The sequence below is a fragment of the Stegodyphus dumicola genome, chromosome 3 (genome assembly GCF_044657685.1).
Source record: "Stegodyphus dumicola isolate Sdum_Otavi_A_Nest chromosome 3, ASM4465768v1".
NCBI classification, from domain to species: domain Eukaryota; kingdom Metazoa; phylum Arthropoda; class Arachnida; order Araneae; family Eresidae; genus Stegodyphus; species Stegodyphus dumicola.
In genome coordinates, this window is record NC_140770.1 from 5773996 (window position 1) to 5796047 (window position 22052).

General features: G+C 32.3%; 1 protein-coding gene across 6 annotated transcripts in view; it reads right to left on the reverse strand.

Annotated features, from left to right (window-relative positions):
• Positions 1 to 388: 388 nt before the first annotated feature.
• Positions 389 to 22052, reverse strand: part of LOC118179759 (uncharacterized) — a 44084-nt gene continuing 22420 nt past the window's right edge. For all 6 annotated transcript variants that reach the window (XM_085812529.1, XM_085812534.1, XM_085812531.1 and 3 more), the window contains 4 exons: positions 15856 to 16018; positions 9840 to 9924; positions 5264 to 5411; positions 389 to 1800 (listed from right to left, as the gene is read on the reverse strand). In XM_085812529.1, the coding sequence (XP_085668655.1) occupies positions 410 to 1800; positions 5264 to 5411; positions 9840 to 9924; positions 15856 to 16018 (1787 nt within the window). In that variant the 3' untranslated portion in view covers positions 389 to 409. The remainder of the gene's footprint in view (positions 1801 to 5263; positions 5412 to 9839; positions 9925 to 15855; positions 16019 to 22052) is intronic.

The window sequence follows — 22052 nt, forward strand, 5'->3', positions numbered from 1 at the left end:
AAATGAGCACCATTTCATCAATGATGAGCATGAAGAGAACTTCTTATATGGCGAAATTCAACTACAAGTTGCAGAAAATTCTATCAAAAGTATGGCTGCTCAGCATTTCTTTATAAATGAAAAAGGATTTCGAAAATGAAATAATTCATTTTCGTAAAACAAGTAACTCTTTTCATCTAAAATATTTTTTTTCATAAACTAAAGAAATAATAAGTGCCCCAGTTAACAGAAAAGTACCAATGTTTTTTGCACATTAAGTGGATCTATGTATAAGCCGACCACCATAATTTAACTTCAGAAAAGTTTGAAAAATTCTCGGCTTCTAAAAGGAAATATATAAAACTGTTTCTGATGATAATGCAGTATTAAATAACGATAACAAATAAACTATTTTCTTTATATATTTTATTTAAAAACCCCAGTTTCCATACCCTTTTATCTGTAATAAATTTGTTGTACTTAAAACACGATGATTTTTAATTTTTTCTCTCATGCTTTTGTATATGTTCATTTTCATTGCTATTCTTTGACTCTCTAACCAACTATTATAATTTGAAGTGCTATTTGCTTTTCTCTGAACTTCTTTGAAATATGTGTTTCCTGAATAATCATGCACTTCAGACATCCTTTCGTGTTCTTTCTTAGTAGTAGTCCTTTCGTCTTCTTTCTTAGTAGTAGTATCACCAGCTGAATGATCATTAAGAGCTAACTTCTTTTCAAGATTCTTACAATGATTATTAACATTTATTTTCACAAATTCTGCTACTTTATTTCTCTTACTAAAGCCACAGTCTGGTAGATTGGAATTTTTACTAAATTTCTGTTCAACTGTACCATTTTTATCATCAGTATCCTTGAGCCCTGTGACAGTTTTCATAGAAACTTCATGATCTTCACCAGAAACAAAAGAAATTTCTTGAGAGGAAATAGAGTTATTAAGAAATGCATTCTTTGGCACTTTTTCTAGAAATTTATTACCATTTGTTACACTTTCCAAACAGCTCATAAATTCAGAAACTGTATCAAGTTTACAATTTTTAGATTTAGAATTTTTTGATGACTTTTTCCTTTTTTTACTTTTAACTATAGTGCTATTAGAAGATTCTGGCACAAATTCATTCTGTTCCTGAGTTATATTCAAAAGTGTTGATTCAATACAATTTGCATTTGAAGTAACATGATTACATGTATGTTTCTGGATTTCTTCTAAATGCACAACATTGGAATTGTCAGAACTCCTTTCAATTCCTACCTTTTTAGAAATAATGTCACCAGATGATTGACCAGATTTATTAAGTATTAAGTCATTATCATTACTTACACAATGATTATTGCTGCATATTTCATTAAAGTCAAATTTTTCATTTTCTTCATTATGTTTGAAATTCTGTACATAGGAAATTTCACTAGGAATTTGCTCATCAACATTATTTTCATTGTCTAAATTTTGAAATTCTGTAATTTCTTCATTAGAAGTTGCACTATCTTCATCAGAAACTACAGGAATTTCATGATATGAAATAATATTATTAAATGACACGTTTTTCTTCATTTTTACTAGCGTCTTATTTCCATATGCTACTCTTTTTAAGCAGCTCTTGGAAATTTTACTGAGTTTATGCTTTTTAAATTTAGAATTTTTTTGAGATTTTTTTCTTTTCTCATTTTTAATTACAATATCATTAGGTAATGACTCTTGAATAAGTTCACTAGATTCTTGAATTTCATTTGAAAGCAAGGGCCAAGTGCAATTTGAATTCAGTTCCTTTGAATGAATGGAAGTAGAAGTAAGGAAGTTACCTGAAAAAACAAAATGATGATAAAAACCATGATGAAAAATATATATATATATAAACAGTGTGTCTCAAAATGTAGCAACAGACTTTTAGGGGAGGTAGAGCATATCACAAGGACTGAGAATTGCATAGCAACACATGACTCGAAACATCAGGCGTAAATGGTAGCAGAGTTAGAAGATTGGAAGGACACTAGAGAGAGATTTGAAACATTTATTGGACATCATGAGTACAAATGGCATACAAGATGAATACAGCTGTAATATTACCACAGATGCTCGAAGTTTGCACCATCATACGGTAAGCATGCCTCATGATGATAGAGCATCGATTGCTGGACACAGTTGAACACACCATGAGTTTCTTTGATTGTAGCAGCAGCACAGACAAGTCTTGCCAGGAGATCCATTCCAGACTCCACAGGATCATGATAGAAGCACCCACAGAAAGAAATCAAGGCTCGATAAATCAAGTGAGCATGGGGGCCAGGGAGCCCAATTAACAATGCGCAAATGACCTGTTCAAAAGCAAACAAACTGCCAATCCAAAAAGAACAGATGCTCCATCATGTTGGAACCACATGCAACACCTTACATTTGTTGCAACATCGTCAAGTAAGGCGGAAGAACCTGATCCAGAAAGGTACAATAATTTGCAGTGGTTGTGGTAAAAAGTTCGGCTCAACTAAGTAGGTCATCAACTAAACCTGCCCACATATTTACTGTGAAGCGGTGTTGTGCCATGTTATGCAGCACACCGTGGAGTTTTCTTGAAATACAAATATGCATTACGCTGAATGAATAAATCATACCTATTGAATGTGGCCTCATCAGTGAACAACACATAAGCTGGAAAATTTACATCTCAGACATTTTGTTACAGATACCACTGTGCAAAGCACATGCTTGCAGGATGATCAACCCTTTGGAGATAAAAGGTTTGTAAGGAGTCAGTGTTCAAAACACATTGTACATTGCAATGATAGATACTTAAGGCAGAAGCAATGGCACATACACTGGTACTGGGATTTGTTTCCACATCATTCAACACATTTTCTTTAATAACAACCAAATGCATCAATTATGGCCTGACCTCACTAGTCCTGCTACTTCTCAATGACTCAAACTCACACAAATTTCACTGCACATGTGCAAACACACTATGGTGCAGTTGATGTCTGTTTGGGAAACATTCTCAATAAATTAGTTCAGCGGCTCGTGCCTTGCCTTCAGCTGTTCCTTACACTAAGTGCATGTCAGCAAGCTCACCGTTCATATACCACTGCATGCTCTTCATATGCTGGCTACTGCTCAAATGAGGAAACCTCATTTTCCCTCCAGTGCTCTCCTGCAGATTACTACTTAACAATGTATAGTGACATTTTCAGTTATGTGTTGCTATGCAATTCTCAATCCTTATGATGTGCTGTACCTCCTCTAAAAGTTTCAAACTACATTTTTAAGAAACCATGTATATATATATGTACTAGCTACTTGTGCAGATATTAACCTAAAGTAGTTATTATAAAATGAAAAATATATAATAATTTAAATGAGTGCAATAATTCCAGAAAAAATACTTAATACCTCTAACCACGCATTTCTCAACTTAAATGCATTTTTATTTAAATTACAATTGAAAAATTAAAAAAAGTATATATTAATAACTATTTGTTACTTTTAAATTGCTTGGCTTGTTAATCAATAACAGACAAATTAAATTTGAGCGTTAAATATCTTAGGATTTACTGCATTGCAACATGCTGGCATGTGAAAGATAAAAGTAGCTGCTTTCAGTGGCAACACACTGCTTTTAAACAGTTGAGTATGTTGATTATTACTGAAAGATAAATATCTGTCATTTTGCCGAATGGCTACAGTCTGGCGTGCATTAGATTTTAGGACACTGTAGCCATTGCTCACTTTCAAATTGCTGAAGTTGTTAATTGAAAATTTCTTTAATTTGTACAAAATATTAAATAAATCTAAAAGAAATTAAATTTTTCAAAATTCAGGTTTTGAGGAGATGAAATTATTACACATATTTATGTAGAGGATTAAGTGTACTTAAAATTTGTTGCCATTATTTTTTTCCCAATTCAAGAAATATACAAACAAATTCTTCATTATTTAATAGGACAGATGCATGCAACACATACATATTACATTTGGAAAGCTGATGTGTTTTAATTACAGCTCCAATAAAATGCTAATATGTTCTATAGTTTTCTATACTTTCACTTCATGCCAGCCTCCTCCATAAAAAATAAATAAATAAATATAAAAAACTACAATTTAAAATGAAACATAAAATGTAAATTCACTTTTTTATAATGTAATGATTATATCGACTACTTATTACTTAGCAAACTCTAAAACTAAACTACAAAACGTAACTAAAAAAAAAGAGATAAAATTGACAAAAAAAAAAATAAGGTTCAACAGTTTTTCGCAATGCGGAATATAAATACTCCAAAAATATAGCTAAAAAATTGTGAAAAGTTGTTAAGCCTTTCTCAGTTGTCCATTCTGACATATCCGATTTATATACTTGCATATTTTGTCGCATGTGTTTTATTTATTTTATTGTTTGGTTTTTCAGATTGTGGAGGGGATGATTTTAAGCAATTGTTTATTACTTGCTTTTGCACTTTAAAAACTTGCATGGTATCAGTAACATTGATCTTTTTCTATACCATTCAATTAGAACAAAAAACTGAATTATATTTGGCCATCCTTTGATGACAGCAGTAGATGATTCAGTCTGATTGTTCTAATTATTTGGCCACCTCGGGAGGTTACAATTTTAGCATTTAGTACAATTTAATTACAATAAAGATATTGCTATTGCATTTTGTAAATCTTTCAAAGGCTACAATTTTGGTGTTTCGTGTACAGATAGTTGATATGAAGCGTTTTCTGTATATGTTCTAAGAATGATTTCTGCCATATGCATTCAGCAGATGTTAGCAAATATATTGTGGCTCTGACAGCCTTGACGTATTTTCTCAATATTGTGAAATTTAAGTGAAAATGCTCACCATACTAATTGTTCATTACTCCAAAATAGACAAAGAAGAAATTTAAAAGGAATGTTAAAAGGTAAAAGTTTAAACACATACTGAATTACAAATCTCCAAAAAAAATCATCCATTATCTTTTCATGATTGTTGCCACAAAACTGAACATTAAGTTGCCATTAATTTTGTACATAACAACAGCATATATTTTTTTAACTCTCCTTATTAGCTGAAATACACTCAGCAATTTATGACAGTTTTATGGTATTTCTATATTTTGCAGTATTTTAATTAGGCATTTAATGAGCTAACAATATAAAGAATACAATATATAGAAATAGCTAACAATATAAAGAATACAATATATAGAAATAGCTAACAATATAAATAGAAATAACACAAATGGAGAAATATGATTTTCATAAACATTCATAAATTAAAAACATACCTGCTTTCTTTTTCATCTTTTGAGCAAAGTAATCTGCAATACTTGAGCTGCTATTATATGTTGTGGTCAGATCTGAAGAATTATTCTCTAGGCTTGTATTTTGTAAATTTGATGTACTTGATTTTTCACACAACGGCTCTTCTTCCTCCTAAACAGACAGAAGCAAGAAATAAGACATATTTTTTCAGAAAAGATGTTAAACCTCTTGGGGAGGATTGTACTTCATTATTATTATGGCTCCTGTTTATAAATAGTAGAATGCAATGCTTGATGACAAATATCACACTAAACTTTGAAAAACTGGTGTCATTACACCAAGCTTAGCCCTTTTACTAATAATACTATAGCATTTTTTTGGCAATATTTGTTGATCAAACGCTAAGCAATATATTGGTATTAATATCTTTTTTAAAAAATGATTTTAAAAATCTCTCCTTAATTTTCAATATATAATATAGTATAGTTAGAGGACTATTATCACTATTGAATCACTGTTTGAAAAAAGTGGGCTATTACCTAAAAAAGTTGGGAAACTGAGTTGCATAATTGATTTCAAGAACAGGAATTCATGATTGTGTTTTTTTCCAGTTTAAGAATGGAAAGGTGGATAAATATTTAAAAAAAAAAAAAAAAACACTATATTGACAAAATAATAATATGGCAACCCATGATTTACTACAATTTATTTATGTGGCAACTAAGGCAAGCATCTATGTGCAGTGCTTCAACAGTTTAATGAAGGAATTCTCTTGCATTGATGTCTTAAAAAAGTTTTTTTTCCCCCTTCCCCATAGACACCTGTACATTTCTCTCTATACCATGCAGCATACAACATAATCATAAAATTGTATTCTTTAAGAACTTCTTGTATCTTCTACTCCTTGGTCGAATGCCATGACCTAGAGCAGGGGTAGGCAACGCGGCGCCCCCGGTCGATTTTTAATGCGCCCTCGCTGGACAAGTGTAAATGTATGATAGCCAGAGCGATTTACTTACTCTTGTCAAATGGCGATATACAGCAAGTACTGTCCGACCACATATTCCAGATCTATGTAAACATCCGGTTTGGGGCGAAAGTGGGCACATCTATCAGTTATGTAGGGGTGAGTGCAGTAGCCCGGTAGACACAAAATGTCCTCTGACCTTCTATTTCACCCAAACCCCTTCGACCTTCGAGAGGGAAAAATACTCGCGCTTTTCGCCCACACACCCCTTCAATTAAACAGACCCATCCTTGCCCTCAGCCAAACTGCTCTGGCTAGCATGGTTAGACAGTAGTCAGTTGAGTTTAGGATTGTGCATAGATTAGCAGTTTGCTAACCTTCAGCGTATCTAATAACACGCACGTATTTTTTGTTAGTCTGTGATCGTATTTCGAATAGACCACGCGTAGACCATGCATTTAAAACTACCAAGTAATCCGAAATAATTCTTTTCTTTCAAAACCCTTCATGTAAAAGAAAAAGAACATATTATTTTAACGATGAATGGGAACATCAAAATTGTTTCGTTGATTACTAAGGGAAGTGTGTTTGTTGCGTAATAATAGTGTTGCGATTCCCGAAAAAAGTAATATTGAATGACATTTTAAGACCGTTCATATCAATTTTGATAGTGACTATCCAATGAACTCTGAAATTAGAAGAAAAAAAATTATTTCTTTAAAATCTTCAATAACTAACCAGCAAAGTTTTTTTACTAAACCACTGCAACAACATAAAGCAGCAACAATCGTGTCATATAAAATATCGCATTTGCTAGCTAAGAATAAAAAACCATTTACAGATGAAGAATTAGTGAAAGAAGCCATGTTAGAAGCTGCTGATTCCTTTTTTGAAGAATTTAAAAATAAAAAGGAAATAGTTTCAGCTATAAACATGTTGCAATTATCAGCATGAACTGTTACTAGAAGAATTGAAGTAATTGCGGAGAATTTGGAGGCAGAATTAGCAAATGATATGGAAATTCGTATTTTCTTTTCGCTACAGATGAATGAATCGGCAGACGTGACAAATGTATCACAATTAGCAATTTGCGTGAAGATGGTATTTTCTGATTTTACAACAAAAGAAGAATTCCTTAAAGTTCTGCCATTAAAGGGAAGCACCAGAGGAGAAGATATCTTTTCTACTTTTAAAAAGTATATAACAGATGTAAAATTACCTGTACAAAAGTTATCATCAATTACAACAGACGGGGCACCAGCGATGACTAGTAAGAAAAAAGGATTTATTGCCTTATGTAGACAGGATTCCTTATTCCCAAAATTTATTTCTTATCATTGCCTCATACATCAGGAAATGTTATACGCAAAAAAATCGGTTTTGAACACGTATTTACCCTAGTAACAAAAACTATTAATTCCATAAGATCGGGAGCTATGCAACACAGATTGTTTAAATTACTTTTAGAAGATGAGGACGTTCAGTTGACAGATCTTCTTTTACATACTGAAGTGAGGTGGCTGAGCAGAGGTAAAATACTTGAGTGGTTTATCATGCTTTTGCCACAAATAAAGGAATTTATTGCATCAAGAGGCGAATTTTACGAGCAATTAGAAAATAAGGATTGGCTAATTGACCTCGGATTTCTGACAGATATAATGGCAAAGTTGAATGAATTAAATTTAAAAATACACGGGAAAAATCAGCATATCGCTGACATGATTAGTGCAGTAAATGCATTCAAATGCAAGTTAGTGTTGTTGAAATCCCATCTGTTGAAAAAATCATTATCACATTTCCCATATATGAAATATACTGTTGAGAGTTTAAATTTGAATAATGAAAATTTTACTGCTACATCATATTTAGAAATTATAGATAAGCTAATAGAAGAGTTTTCTTCTAGATTTAAAGATTTTGCAGCATTAGAACCCGTTCTAAGATTTTTCATAAATCCATTCAATGTTACTGAAGATGATGTCCTTGAAATAGTTTCAGTGTATTTCGAGCTTCATAATATCGAAGACCTAGAATTAGAAATAATAAGCTTGCAAAGTGATATTATTTTAAAAGCGCATAGTAATGATAAATGTTTTGAAACTTAGTTGATGAAAATAAGTATCCTATTTTAAGGAAATGTGCACTAAAAATTTATTCATATTGTGCAACAACATACAATTGCGAGTCTTTGTTCTAAAATATGAAATATTTGAAATCAAAATACCGAACAAAGCTTAATGACTCACATTTAGATAATTGTTTAAGGACCGGGAACTCTAAATATATCCCCAATTATAAGAAATTAGCTGAAAATATGGACACCCAAGTTTCACACTGAATTATATGTATCATTATGTATGACACCACCAAAATAAAGTTATAAAAAATCTGTTTTTTTAATGCCTATTTATACCTGTTGATTATCCGTAAAATATGCGCCCTCGGTGATTTTCAAATTTAGTATTGCGCCCTTAAGGACAAACAGGTTGCCGACCCCTGATCTAGAGATTGGTTTTGCAAAGAGAACACTTTCTACCCTACTAATAAATCATAATATGGAGTTTCTAAAGTATTTTAGATTATTTAAACAATTATTATGATTTAAATTTACTATAACTTCTCCTTTCTATAGTCCTCACCAAACTGCAAATTAGTTGTTTTGTGTATTTAAGCTGAAGGTTTAAATACACAGCCATGCTTGGCTGTCATTTACAACGGACACCTCTGCCAAAATTGTATCTTGGCTTTAGCATCTTGCAAGCTAATATTTTAAAATATGGGCTGTTAAATATCTGAGCCAACTGAAACAGTTTATTTTATGTGTAGTCTTAAACTGTTATTCACATTTTAAATTTAATGTTATGTTAATTTAAATAATTAGCTCTTGTTAGTATTGCAGAACACAATCATTAGTTACAGTTTGAACTACTAAGAGTGTTAAACACAATGCAATGCAAAGTGAATCTAAAGAGCGAAGCTTACGCTGAGATATCTCACTACTCAGTAGTCGATTCTGAACAGAGAAATTGACAGCTGATTGCTATTCTCTGGTCTAATGTAGTTTTACCGCACCTGCTGGCAAATCTCTAGTACCTTCCATTTCTTGAAATGGTTAAAGTTACACATACTACTTACTGGATATGGTTACAGTTCTTCTATTACAGTACCAATTATACAGGGACTAGACCAAAATGCAGCCAAGTTTATTGGTTTTTGGCAGTTTCTTGCCAAATTTGCTGGCAAAAATTAGTTACCAAAGCCTTTGACTCACCAATTAAATGAGATAGCCATTTACTCAATACTAAATAGGCTTGCCCCTGTAATCTTATTTCTTGCAGCAGAGCTTTGACTCTTTCAAGCATTTTATATTATATTATATAAAAGATACTACAATTTCACACATAAGTTCATGTAAATTATTTACATACGTACAAAATTTGTAACAAAAGAAATAAAATTAATAACTAATGTACATACTATTATGTAGATAAACTTACCCATACAATGTAATCAATTTTACAACTATGAATATACAGAAATGTAATGCACATGCTTTTTAATCATTAAACACTCTTATAATTGAGGGAGAAATCAGAAAATAAAAGGAAATCATATTGTATAAATTGCCTTACCACCTGAGTCTTCATACCAATAAAAATGCCTTTCATTTCTTTTTCAGAATATTTGCTAATATCTTCTTTAACAAATCTTCGGTAGCTTTATTTCAAAAAGAAAATAAAAAATTATGATTAAAATTCTTAGTATCCACATTTTTAAAACAGCGATAAGAAAATAGAAGTATATAGTAATAAATACATTTAGCTAATACCTTAATTTAAGCCTTTAATAGTTTTGCTTGTATGGTGTACAGGGTACTCAAATTTGGCCCTGCCCACACGCCGTACTGGAATCGATATTTTTTTAGTTTCCTTTTTTGATTTAGTCATATTTTTAGTACTTCTGTTAATTAAGTATTTAATTTCAGTATTTTTCAATAGACAGCACATTTTGTGCATGTCATTTCAAAGGTTTTATTCATTATTTTCTTAGCTGAGCTGGAATTTTCCCCCTGCCTCGTGAAACTTTTGCTCTGTTGTATGCAAGGCTTTTGAATCGAAAGTGTCTTACTTGAGCACTTTTTTGTTAAAGAATTATGGAAGAATGTGATGAACATACTTCGTTGTTAGAAGATAAACTGAAATCTGATACAGATTCAGAGATGTCTTTCAGTTGCCTGGATTCTTCTTCATATGACTTGTGTAGTGAGCTCAGCTCTGCTGAAGATTTGAGTTCTGTTAGAAATTTTACTGAAACTGATGTGAAAAATCCTCCAATTCCATTTTACTGGCATGCATTCTGTATGTATGCAAGTTGATCATATTTTGGACATTTTACAATTTTATGATACATTCAGTGAAGTGTTTCTTATTAATATGATTGTTTAAGAAACAAATAAGTTTGCTAAATGGTGTATTGAATCAAGTGTAATAGGACATTTCTTAAGACATAAGTTTTGGGAGAAACAAATTCAAAAGAGATGCATATATTTTTTACTCTAAACACTTTCAAGGAACTGTAAAGAAATCTGGAATTGGTCAATACTGGAACAAGAGATATTCCACTTATGCACTTATTTCCCTAAAATAATGTCTTACTGTCAGTTCCTTATCTTTTTTAATACAATTTACATTTCTCTGATAATTCAGAATTTGATCTCCAAAATCAGAAATGCTTCAAATTGGTAAAAGTATGGCCAGTTATCAAACATCTAAGCAAAAAATTTAGAGAGACGGTGATGCCAATCCAAGATGTTTCAAAAGACAAAAAACATACACTATTAAAGTGATGACTGGAATGGAAGCAATTTATTTCCAGAGCTAGATCTGGGATAAAATATTTTATGTTGTGCGAGTTGATATCCAGTTATGTGTGATAGATTACAATTTATTGAGGAAAACATATAACTTAGAAACCTGAGTATTGCATTTCTCAGTATCTGAGTATTGCATCCTTCCTGATCTTTGCATTTCATCACAAGTTGTCCTGATAATGAAGGATACATTGCTTCATAAAGGTTACTCTCTTACTACAAGCAATTATCATTCTTCACAGGAATTAGCAGACAAATTTATTTCGTGTTGAACAGAAACATACAGCACACTAAACCTGATGAGAAAAGAAGTACCAAAGGGAATGCAGCCATGAAACCATAGCTTTTCAAAGAGGAACAACTAAGTAATGAAATGGATGGATTAAAAAAAAAAATAAAGAAAGAAAGCAAAGAAAAGAAAATCTGAAAGGTTTCTGATTTTAAATTATGTCCAAAGGGGCATTTTTTTAACATTTTGTCTGTTATCTTTACTTATTAAATATCACGTTTTTTCGCACTTAAAACATTCAATTCAGTTACAATATACAATTCAGTTAAAGAGCAATATTGCAAAATAGCTTTAAATTGAGCATATCTTTAGAATTTCCGATACAGAGTCTCGCACACTGGAGATAAAAATGTTTTTTTCTGTACAATGTTGCCATTGCTTGCTTCGAAATCCTTGAGTTTGTTAATCAAAAATTCGTTAAAAGTTTTACACAATACAAAATTGATAATAAAACAAATTCCAAATTTCAAATTTGGGCTTCCACATGCCCATATTCACAATAGGATTACATAATTTAAAACTGGATGGCTCTATGTACCGTTGTTTTATCACAATGCGAGAAATATACATACATTTATGCAGATTTTTAATTATTTAAATTCTTCAAATATAATGCAGGACTCTAACATTTAGTGGCAACAGTTTGAAAAGTGAAACGGACATTTATAGCGAGCGAACGCAAAATCGCAAAACGAAAATAGTCCTTCAGGGACAAAGCCCCTTTGGACTAAAAATCACATTCAAGTGGAATTTTGCTCAGAAACACGAAAGAAAAACCCAAACTCATAATGGATTATAATAACATTATGAATGAAGTTGGCAGCATAAATGAAAACATTGAAATTGTCAAAAAATGAGGGAAACTATTACAAAAACATTTTTTTTCCATATTTTGGTATAAGGAACTCCTATGTTGTCTACTGTACGAAGAGAGGAAACAGCACACAATTAGAGTTCAGACTTGATTTTGTTATTGAGAAATACAATTCTGGAATAAATTCCAAATATTAATGACCAAGTTCTGAGTTTTATCTTCTAAGACTGACAGAAAGACACTTATAGAAATTATTTCCTCCACAAATAAGAAACTTGGATCTGCAAGGCATGCTGCTAGAAAAGAAATGTTTCTTTTTATTAGAAATGTTTAACGTTTTTAAGAAATGTGTGTTTGTTTTATTTAATGTAATGTTTATCAGAAGTTTATTTTTTCAGAAATATTGTAAATTTGTCTCCACTGCATTTCTTGTTTTCCACTTCATTACTTGTTTCCATTACATATTGAGTGTGATTGCAAAAAGCCCACATTAGGGGTAATTATGTTTTAAAGCTGGAAAATAAAAAAAGATTTTAAAACACTAATTATGAAAGCTACAAAATAAATATCACATTGTTATACTTTGCTAAGCATGCTGTTTACTTACATGTCCCCCTGAAAAAAATACCCATTTCTAGAACCATTTCAGGTGAAAAAACTTACCAGTTAAGGAGTTAAATCACAATTCAGTTTGTAAGTTCTATTATGATGTTTCTTCGTGACAATTTAATTAACAATTTGCCTTTCATTTCCATCTTTCCTGTCTCTTCTTACTTAATTACACAGCATGCTCCTTCAAGGAATGCATGTTGATTTTTATGCAGCAAGCATAGATGTATAAAAATAGGTTTACTGAAAATTTTTGCATGTGAGCAAGCGAGAGCCACGCTCGGAATGAAACAGCTTTGATGTTTTATGGTTACCAGGCCACTGAAGAATATGCAATGGGAGTACCTGTTTAAATGGTAAGCTGCAAATGAAAGTTCATATGCGTTATCTGCTAGAGGTTTGTGGCTCCTCCTCGATTAAACTGCATTGCGAGTTGCTTAATATTTAAGTTTTACACTGTAACTAATCTCCAGACAAGTAAACTGCTGTCTGCAATATATGTATTTTTTTGTTAAGACTTAAAATTAGAGACTTATTACATCTAATTTGAATTTTATTTAGAGTCTGTTTGCATGAACTCTGATATTTCCCTCCCTTCATGAAAACTTGTGTCACAGGATGTATTAGCACTTAGTAGAATTTACACACAGCTAGCTGTAAGGTAAGCCAAGCAAACCTAATTCAAACCTAATGCAGTTTATCAAAGCATTCCTGTAATTGGTCTCTCACACATTCTTTTAGTTTTTTTGAAACAGTTTAACATTAACACCACTAAATCGGTTGAACAACTTTTCACAAATACTGTATTTTCACGTTACATATATTGTGCTTTTTAAGTTGCATTCCTGTAATTGGTCTCTCACACATTCTTTTAGTTTTTTTGAAACAGTTTAACATTAACACCCCTAAATCGGTTGAACAACTTTTCACAAATACTGTATTTTCACATTACATATATTGTGCTTTTTAAGTTTCACAAATGGTAGTACACTTTGATGTTACAGAGTGTTTTACTTTCAGGGAGGAACAAATGTGCTCAATAGCACAAATACAATAAGTTTCATTTTTATCTACATTATGATGTTCCTTAACATGCTGAAGACAAATATCAAACAAATTTCAAAGCATCTTCTTAGTTTTGTAAAGCTATGAATTCATAAAAGTGTAAAACACAATTCATAGTTATTTTCTCATATATGCAATGCATGGTTGATCTTCACATTATGGTAACTTAGCGTTTTTTTTGGCGAACATTTGGCGACCAACTCTCTTACAGCAACCCTCTATTTTTTTTTTTCCCGCCGTCATTTTGTCTTCACGAAGTAAAGACATGTTTCTTTTCTTTTTATCTTTTTATCTACTGAACACTTCTTCCAACAATCTACTAGCCGAATTACACTTATGCTAGAAATTTTATCTAACAAAACTGCTTAATCATGAAAAATATTCACTGAAAAATTGGGAAAAAGTGCACAATACCATACTCCTTACGCGTTTTTCAAAATAACACATACACATAAACCATGTACACGTCGACTTATTTTTACTTAAAAAAAATCCCAGAATTACACAAAAATGGTATTGCGCACACTCTTCACTATATCCATGAACACTGCTTTTTTCTCATAAATTAGAAAAATTTCACGAAAATACATGACAATTTTCTCAATCTTTAAACCCGGTAAAAAGAACATATATGAAATTACCTGATCGCGAAAAAGTTTATACCCTTTCCAAATATGAACATTTCCACAGATAAAATAAATAAAATATCCAAAAACTTTTACCTCTAAATCATCTATTATATTATACACGTCACCAACAAATTCATACTGCAAGCATTACAAATACTTAGTGTCAAATATTTAAATTATTTCCATGCACGTTTACTTCAACTTAAACGTATACCAAATTCCTACAAACATAAAATTCACAAAATAACTATAATTTAATTAAAATATCACTAAACCATGTACACGTCGACTTATTTTTACTTAAAAAACTACTTACGTACTTATTTTTACTTAAAAAAACATCCCAGAATTGCACAAAAATGGCATTATGCACACTCTTCACTATATCCATGTACACTGCTTTTTTCTCATAAATTAGAAAAATTTCACGAAAATGCATAACAATTTTCTGAATCTTTAAACCCGGTAAAAAGAACATATATGAAATTACCTGATCGCGAAAAAGTACATACCCTTTCCAAATATGAACATTTCCCCGTATAAAATAAATAAAATATCCAAAAACTTTTACCTCTACATTATCTATTATATTACAAAAGTCACTAACTAATTCATACCTTTACTTCATTACAAATGGTTACAAATACTTAGTGTCAAATATTTAAATTATTTCCATGCACGTTTACGCAAAATACTTTACTTCCACCTTACATTTAGAACAAATGCATAAAAATAATATCCTCAAATAATTAAAAATACTAACTTACCTATTCTTCTTCAGAATCTTGATTGCGTGTCTGATCAACTTTTCTTATTTCTGTTTCAGGATCTTTAAAATCATACTTATAGTTCACACCAAGGTACCAGGTAAAATAAATAACTTAATAAAACATCTTTACTTCTATATCACACAACCTTAAAGAAACACTTATTACCCCTTTCAATCCCACTAAATACCCATTTCGAATTCACTTTAGTTAGGGCCATGGGATCCAAAAATTAACGAACACTGTTTCACACAACACAGAATAAAGGCAAATACAAAATTTCCAGATTTTTTCCCGATTTTCCCCCTTTTCCGATTAAAGAACCGTAATTCGTCCATTAATATCACATGACATATTACATGATCTCTCATTTTCCTCACACAAAATAATGCGTAATCGGAACTGAGTACTGCTCACATTATAACCAAAGTCCCTGGTAGTAACCTTTATCGCCTCCAAAATGTCGCCAAACTACCAGTTACCATATTGTAAAGATCAGCCCAATGCACTTCATATTTTTTTAACTGGAATAATTAACTATTCTAGTAACATTACATATTTATAATATTAGTTAAGAAAACAAACACAATTGAAAATTTCCTTACTGGAATCTTTCACGAAATTTCTTGCATCTTTGTACTAAACGCACTTCACAATCTTTACTTAATTCTTTTCCAGTTGACAAATAATTTTTATTTAAATTTTCTAAAACAGCATCAAATTCCTCATTCTGAGCTCCAAGAAAGGATTCGTCTTTCCAACCTATACCTGTAAAACATATAAATAAATGAAAATATCTTTAAAACAAATTAAAGAAATGAATCAATATTCAATAAAATGAATAGCATTCCAACCATAATTATTAAGTAAATTTTAGGTTCAATCAATTTTAAAATTACAAATCCATGTTTTATTTATTTTCAAAACATTCCAACAAAGTAAATGGTTGTAATATATGGAGTGAAGGTAAAGATTTCAGGTAAGTGCTTTAAGGCAGCATGAACTGCACCTAGAGTGAAGATACAGTCGAATCTGGTTAATTGGACCACCGGATAATCGGACCAGCCGCTTTTTCGGACCAAATCCTAAAGAACCGAAACAAATCCTATGTACATAAGCCTAATATTATTCGCTTATTTGCACCATAATTCCGTTTAATCTGACAAAAAAAAAAAAAAAAAAAAAAAAAAAAAAAAAAATAAATAAATAAATAAATAAATAAAAAAAATGTGAGAGGGAATAAGAAACAGAAGTCACAAGTTGGCCATAGATGTATAAAAATAGGTTTACTGAAGCTTTTTGAATGTGAGCAAGCGAGAGCCATGCTCGGAATGAAACAGCTTTGATGCTTTATGGTTACCAGGCCACTGAAGAATATGCAATGGGAATACCTGTTTAAATGGTAAGCTGCGAATGAAAGTTCCAATGCGTTATCTGCTAGAGGTTTGTGGCTCCTCCTCGATTAAACTGCATTGTGAGTTGCTTAATTCTGCGACATATGGGAGGATCTGTAGTTGCGGCTCCCCAGGAAAATGCTTTATCAAAGGTCAGGAATTCCTTAAAGCAGGGCTGTCCAACTGGCGGCCCACCAAATTATTTTTACGACCCGCGAGTACATTTTAATATGAATAAATTTATGTTACTAAATTATTATTATTAATATTAAAATCATTTTACTATGTGAAAATTTAAATCTAATTTGAATTTAAAGTAGGTATAGTTTGCTTAACTTCACATAATCTGGCTAAATACAGCAGCAATCCGTTTAACGTCTGATGATGGTTGGCTCAAAGTTATATTTGTGGTTGGTTGTTGTTTATCTATGGTTGGCGCACGTGATGTGCACACTACCCTGCGCTATTTGGTTGATTCATGCAATCGTGCGAGTGCAGTCTTGTAGAGAATTTGTTGAGGGGTGACTTAGTTGTAATATTATTAACTTAACTTCATATTTATTAATTAATTAAAATAATTATTGAATATGAGTGCTACTAATAAAAGAAAAATAGACCCCGAAAATCGAGAATTTCAAGATCACTGAGAGATAGATTATTTATTTATTCTGAACAAGAATGGTAAACCACGGTGTTTGGAATGTTTATAAATCATAGCTGTGTGTAAAGAATATAACTTGAAGCACCATTATCTTCTGTGCATGAAAAAAAGTATCATTCGTACATGCGAGACATGAAAATACCACTAGTGAAAAAAATGACAAAGCAGCTGGGATCATCAAACGATTTATTTTAATCAAGAACCAAAATTTCAAGAAGCATCTGTAGCTGCATCATTTGAAGTTTTTTTTTTTTTTTTTTTTTTTGTTTTTGATGGAGAATTCATTAAAAAATGTGCCATAAAAATGGCTCAAGCATTTAATGACAACGAAATGGTAAGAAAATTTCAAATAGTATCACTTTCTCACCAGACTGTAAGCCGACGTGTAAACGAGATTAGCATGCATGTCACTAATAAATTAGAAAACCTAATCAATAGTTGCTGCTATTTTTCGGTACCATTGGATGAAAGCACAGACATTTCCAATACAAGTCAAATGCTTACCTTTATAAGAACTGTAAATGAAAACTATAATTATTCAGAAGAACTTTTAAAATTACAATCATTACATGGAACAACAAAAGGTGAAGATATTTACAAACAATTAAAATGTTCAGTAGAGCAGTATGACGGATTTGACAAGTGCACTGCATTGTAACCGACGGTGCTAGAGCTATGAGGGGTAAAAATATTGGGCTCGAGGGGACTTTTTCAAAAAGAAGGAATAACATATCGTATGTTACATTAGAGGCATTATGTGGTTTAGCCCTACATCTAAAAGACGTAATGGATAAGGCTTGCAAAATTACTAATTTAATTCGCAGAGGAAATCATTCTCTTGCACACAAAATTTAAAACATTTTTGGATGAATTGGAAACTGAGTATGGAGATCTGCTTTTACATAGTAATGTTCGTTGGTTAAGTGCTGGAAAGTGCTTGAGGAGATTCTTTACATTTTGAAAAGAAATTGTCGTCGATGAAAATTTGACAGCAAATTTAGTTGATAAAAATTTTATTTATTCATTTACTTTCCTCACGGATGTTACAAATTATTTAAATATTTTGAATAAATCCTTGTAAGGACAAGATCAAAATGTGTGTTGTCTTTATAAATATGTTACTGGATTTAGAAACAAGTTAAAATTGTTAAGGTTTAATTTGGAGCATAATAATTTATATTTTAAAGTTTTCTTTTTAGTATAAATAATATTTTTTTTAATTAATATAAACTGACTTTTCATTTATCAACCTTCTTGGCCCCTGAAATGTTTGGTGAAGAAAATATGGCCTGCGGGCTATGATAAGTTGGACAGCGCTGAATTAAAGCAATTGACAAAAGCAAAACTGGTGGGAGGTGAACTCACGCACCATTATCTTTGACCTGCGACTCCAAGTTTCGAGGAAATGAACAATAGAGTGTCCAGCTCCACCTGAAAGGAATTCCCGCCTGTCAATCATGATTAAAGTTTACATGAGAAAGCTATCATTTCATCACCTTTTTTAGATGGTTTTAGTGCCAAAGCTTTGAATGACGAGCATTTTATCTCCCTCTTAACCACAACATCTTGAACTTGAAATATCAAGGTTTTTTTAGACCATTTTAGTCAGTGAACTGTGAGCATGTCTTGTCTGCCCTGCCAAAATACAACGACGGGACTTGACATTAGCTGAAAAAATTGGTTTCCTGGATAAGATCAAGCAACAACCACGAAACACTAATCAGCGTTGGTTGGTGGAAATAACCGGATTGCCAAAGACTACAATTTCGTGCTTCCTAAAACAAGAGAATGAGCTGCGAGAAGAATGGGCATAATGTAAAGGATGTGAAGGAACTTCCAAAAAACGAAGGCATGACGGCAAGGACCCAAATGTTGATGAGGCCCTTAATAAAGTGTTTCCCATTGTTACTGGATGATTTGTGCGAGTATGCGACCCAATGTTAAAATGCAAAGCAGAAGAACTCGCTAAAAAGCTGGGCCACAATGACTTTAAAGCTATGAATGGTTGGTTGTCTCGATGGAAATCTAGACATGACAAAAAAGAAAGTGCTTATAGTGCAAATGCTGAAGAATGGAAATCAACAAAACTGCCCGAGCTTCTTGAAAATTTTTCAACAGATGACATCTACAATGCTGATGAAACTGGGCTGTATTATCATGCTACACCAGATGTCTCGTTAAGTTACAAACACATTGCACTCTCTAGCTCCCAAAAATCGATGGATCACGCAACTGTCTTATGCTGCTCAAACATGTCAGGAACGGACAAGAGGAAGCTGTTGGTTATAGGAAAAAGCACTAAGTCTCGTTGCTTTAAAGGACTTAGGATGGACAGTTTACCAGTTGCGTATTGTGCGAACCACTGAACTTTTTAAAGAATGCATTTAAATGAAATTAGAATGCTTTTTTAAAGTGCATGAATGACCACTGAACTTTTTAAAGAATGGCTGAAGGACTGGGACAGAGAGCTACAACGCCAGTTGAAAAAAGTGTTGCTTCTTCTTGACAATTGTGCAGCACATCCTCATTTAGATTGCTTGAAGAACATCCAACTGGAATTTCTACCTCTCAAGACCACAGCTTTGGTCCAGCCAATGGACATGGGCATCATCAAAAATTTGAAGACTCTTTATCGTGCAAAGTTGGTTAATTACATCAATGCAAAGGTCAACTTATCCATACTCTTACAAGCAGTTACATTTGTGGCCGGGAGCTGGCAAAAAGTGAGCAGTGAGACAATTCAGACCTGTTTTTCTAACAGTGGCTTTAAGCACTTGGCTTTGGAGATGGATATGGACATGCTCATTGAAAGTGAAAATGATGATTTACATGTGGAACTTTAACAGGTACAAAATTGCGAAGAATTTTTATCCATTGACAACGAGCTTTAATACTACAATGAAAATGAAGATTACAACGCTGCAATTGTTACTCGAGTTGCAGGAAAACACATGACAGCATCGGAAGACCAAGAAAGTGATGATGATGATGCCACTAATAAGTTGGTGCAAGTGACAACACAGGATGCGAGGAAATACATTGAAACTTTGCGTCAGAATTTCATGCAGGAGGGAAATGAAGGCAATCCCATAGCAGTGTTGGATGTTTGTGGCGATTTCGTTCCCGTGCAAAACGTCAAGAGAACGTGTCAGATCACATTGGATAAGTTCTTCAAATTTTGACTAGAACTTGGTAAGAAATTGTTTTCTTGTGCTTCGCTTGTTGAGTATCGTGGAGATTGTTTCTTAGAATTTGTTTCCAAATTAATTTTCTCAATGAAAAAAGTTTGACAGTAGTTCCTGTTTGTACATGTATGTTCGTCATACGTGTGTACCGCACAAGAGAAGTCATAATTACAATTTAGTACATGATTTACATGTACATTTACTGTTTGCTACATATAGCATGTCCCGTCTTACAACATACGCCATGTTCGTGTAATCGGACCGGTCGGTTATTAGGACCAAAACGATTGCTTCACGATGTGGTCCGATTAACCGGAATCAACTGTATATAAAATCTACAAGTATACTACTTACTAATGGCACAAGCACAAATCTTTTGCAAATTATAAGGAGGTTTCCACTAATTAAAAGTAGATTCAAAGCTTAAATTGTGCCAAGGCCTCAGTATTTCTCAGTTTCTGAGATAAACAGTACTTCGAAATGGAGCATAATGCAGCCCTAAATAAAAGAGTTTTGGCACTTCTTTTTATGTAATTGTATTACAATTTCAACAGAAAATTCTTTTGACCTCAAAAGTTTTAAAATTAAAAATCAATTCTAACCTCTTACTGAAAGTTTCTCTTTTCCTGGGATACAAACTCTTTGACAGAAGTTGAGTCTTACAGAAAGAAAAGCATGCACCTTGCATATCAAAGCTTATTTTCCAGGAAGTGGAATGAATTTATGAATTTCTGTAATAATGAACAACATTCTTTACTGTGTCCACAATATTATTCTTAAGGTATTCCACTGTTATATTTTAAAATAAACTTAATTCTTGCTGTACATAAATCAAGAAGACTCTTCTCGAATTGCTATACTATTATTAACTGAAGAAAGATTATGCACTAGATAAATACTTTACAAAAAATTGGAAGAAATATTACTTCCTACAATTTTAAACTATATAATTACAACATATATATATTATTTCAGGAAAAGCATAAATAACCTTTCTTTCAGTAGGAATAGCATTCTTGTTTTCTGAATGTAACTCCAAATATACTCTCAGTTCATCACAAATTAAAATAACTATAAATTTTGGTAGTCTAAACTAGGCTATGAAAAAATCTTCTGGAAGAGCAAAAGCATCGTCACGTTTTCTATAAATTCGCCACTGATCTACGACCATATTCTTCATTTAAATATGAAAAAAATCGGTGGTGAAAACACATACAAAGCCATCATCTACATGGAACCTCAACTGCACAAGCCTGACTGATGACGCAGGAACCTTTTTTCCTACACTTTCCACAACTTCTGTACTCACAGAATATGGGATGTTGGGCAGATCTATTTTTCACTAACAGCGACATCTGGTGGCCTATAAACTGCAGCCGACTCTTGGAGCATAGAATAGGCGTCCTGATCAGACAAATTCAGAAAAAAAAAAAAAAAAAAAACCTTTTCCAAAATGTCAGTTTTAAAAGCAGCTAGAAAAAGTGCTTAGAACTGATCAATCGTCAAGGTGTTGTCTTCTACCATGATAATGCTTGGCCCCATATTTAGATAAATGTTAAATA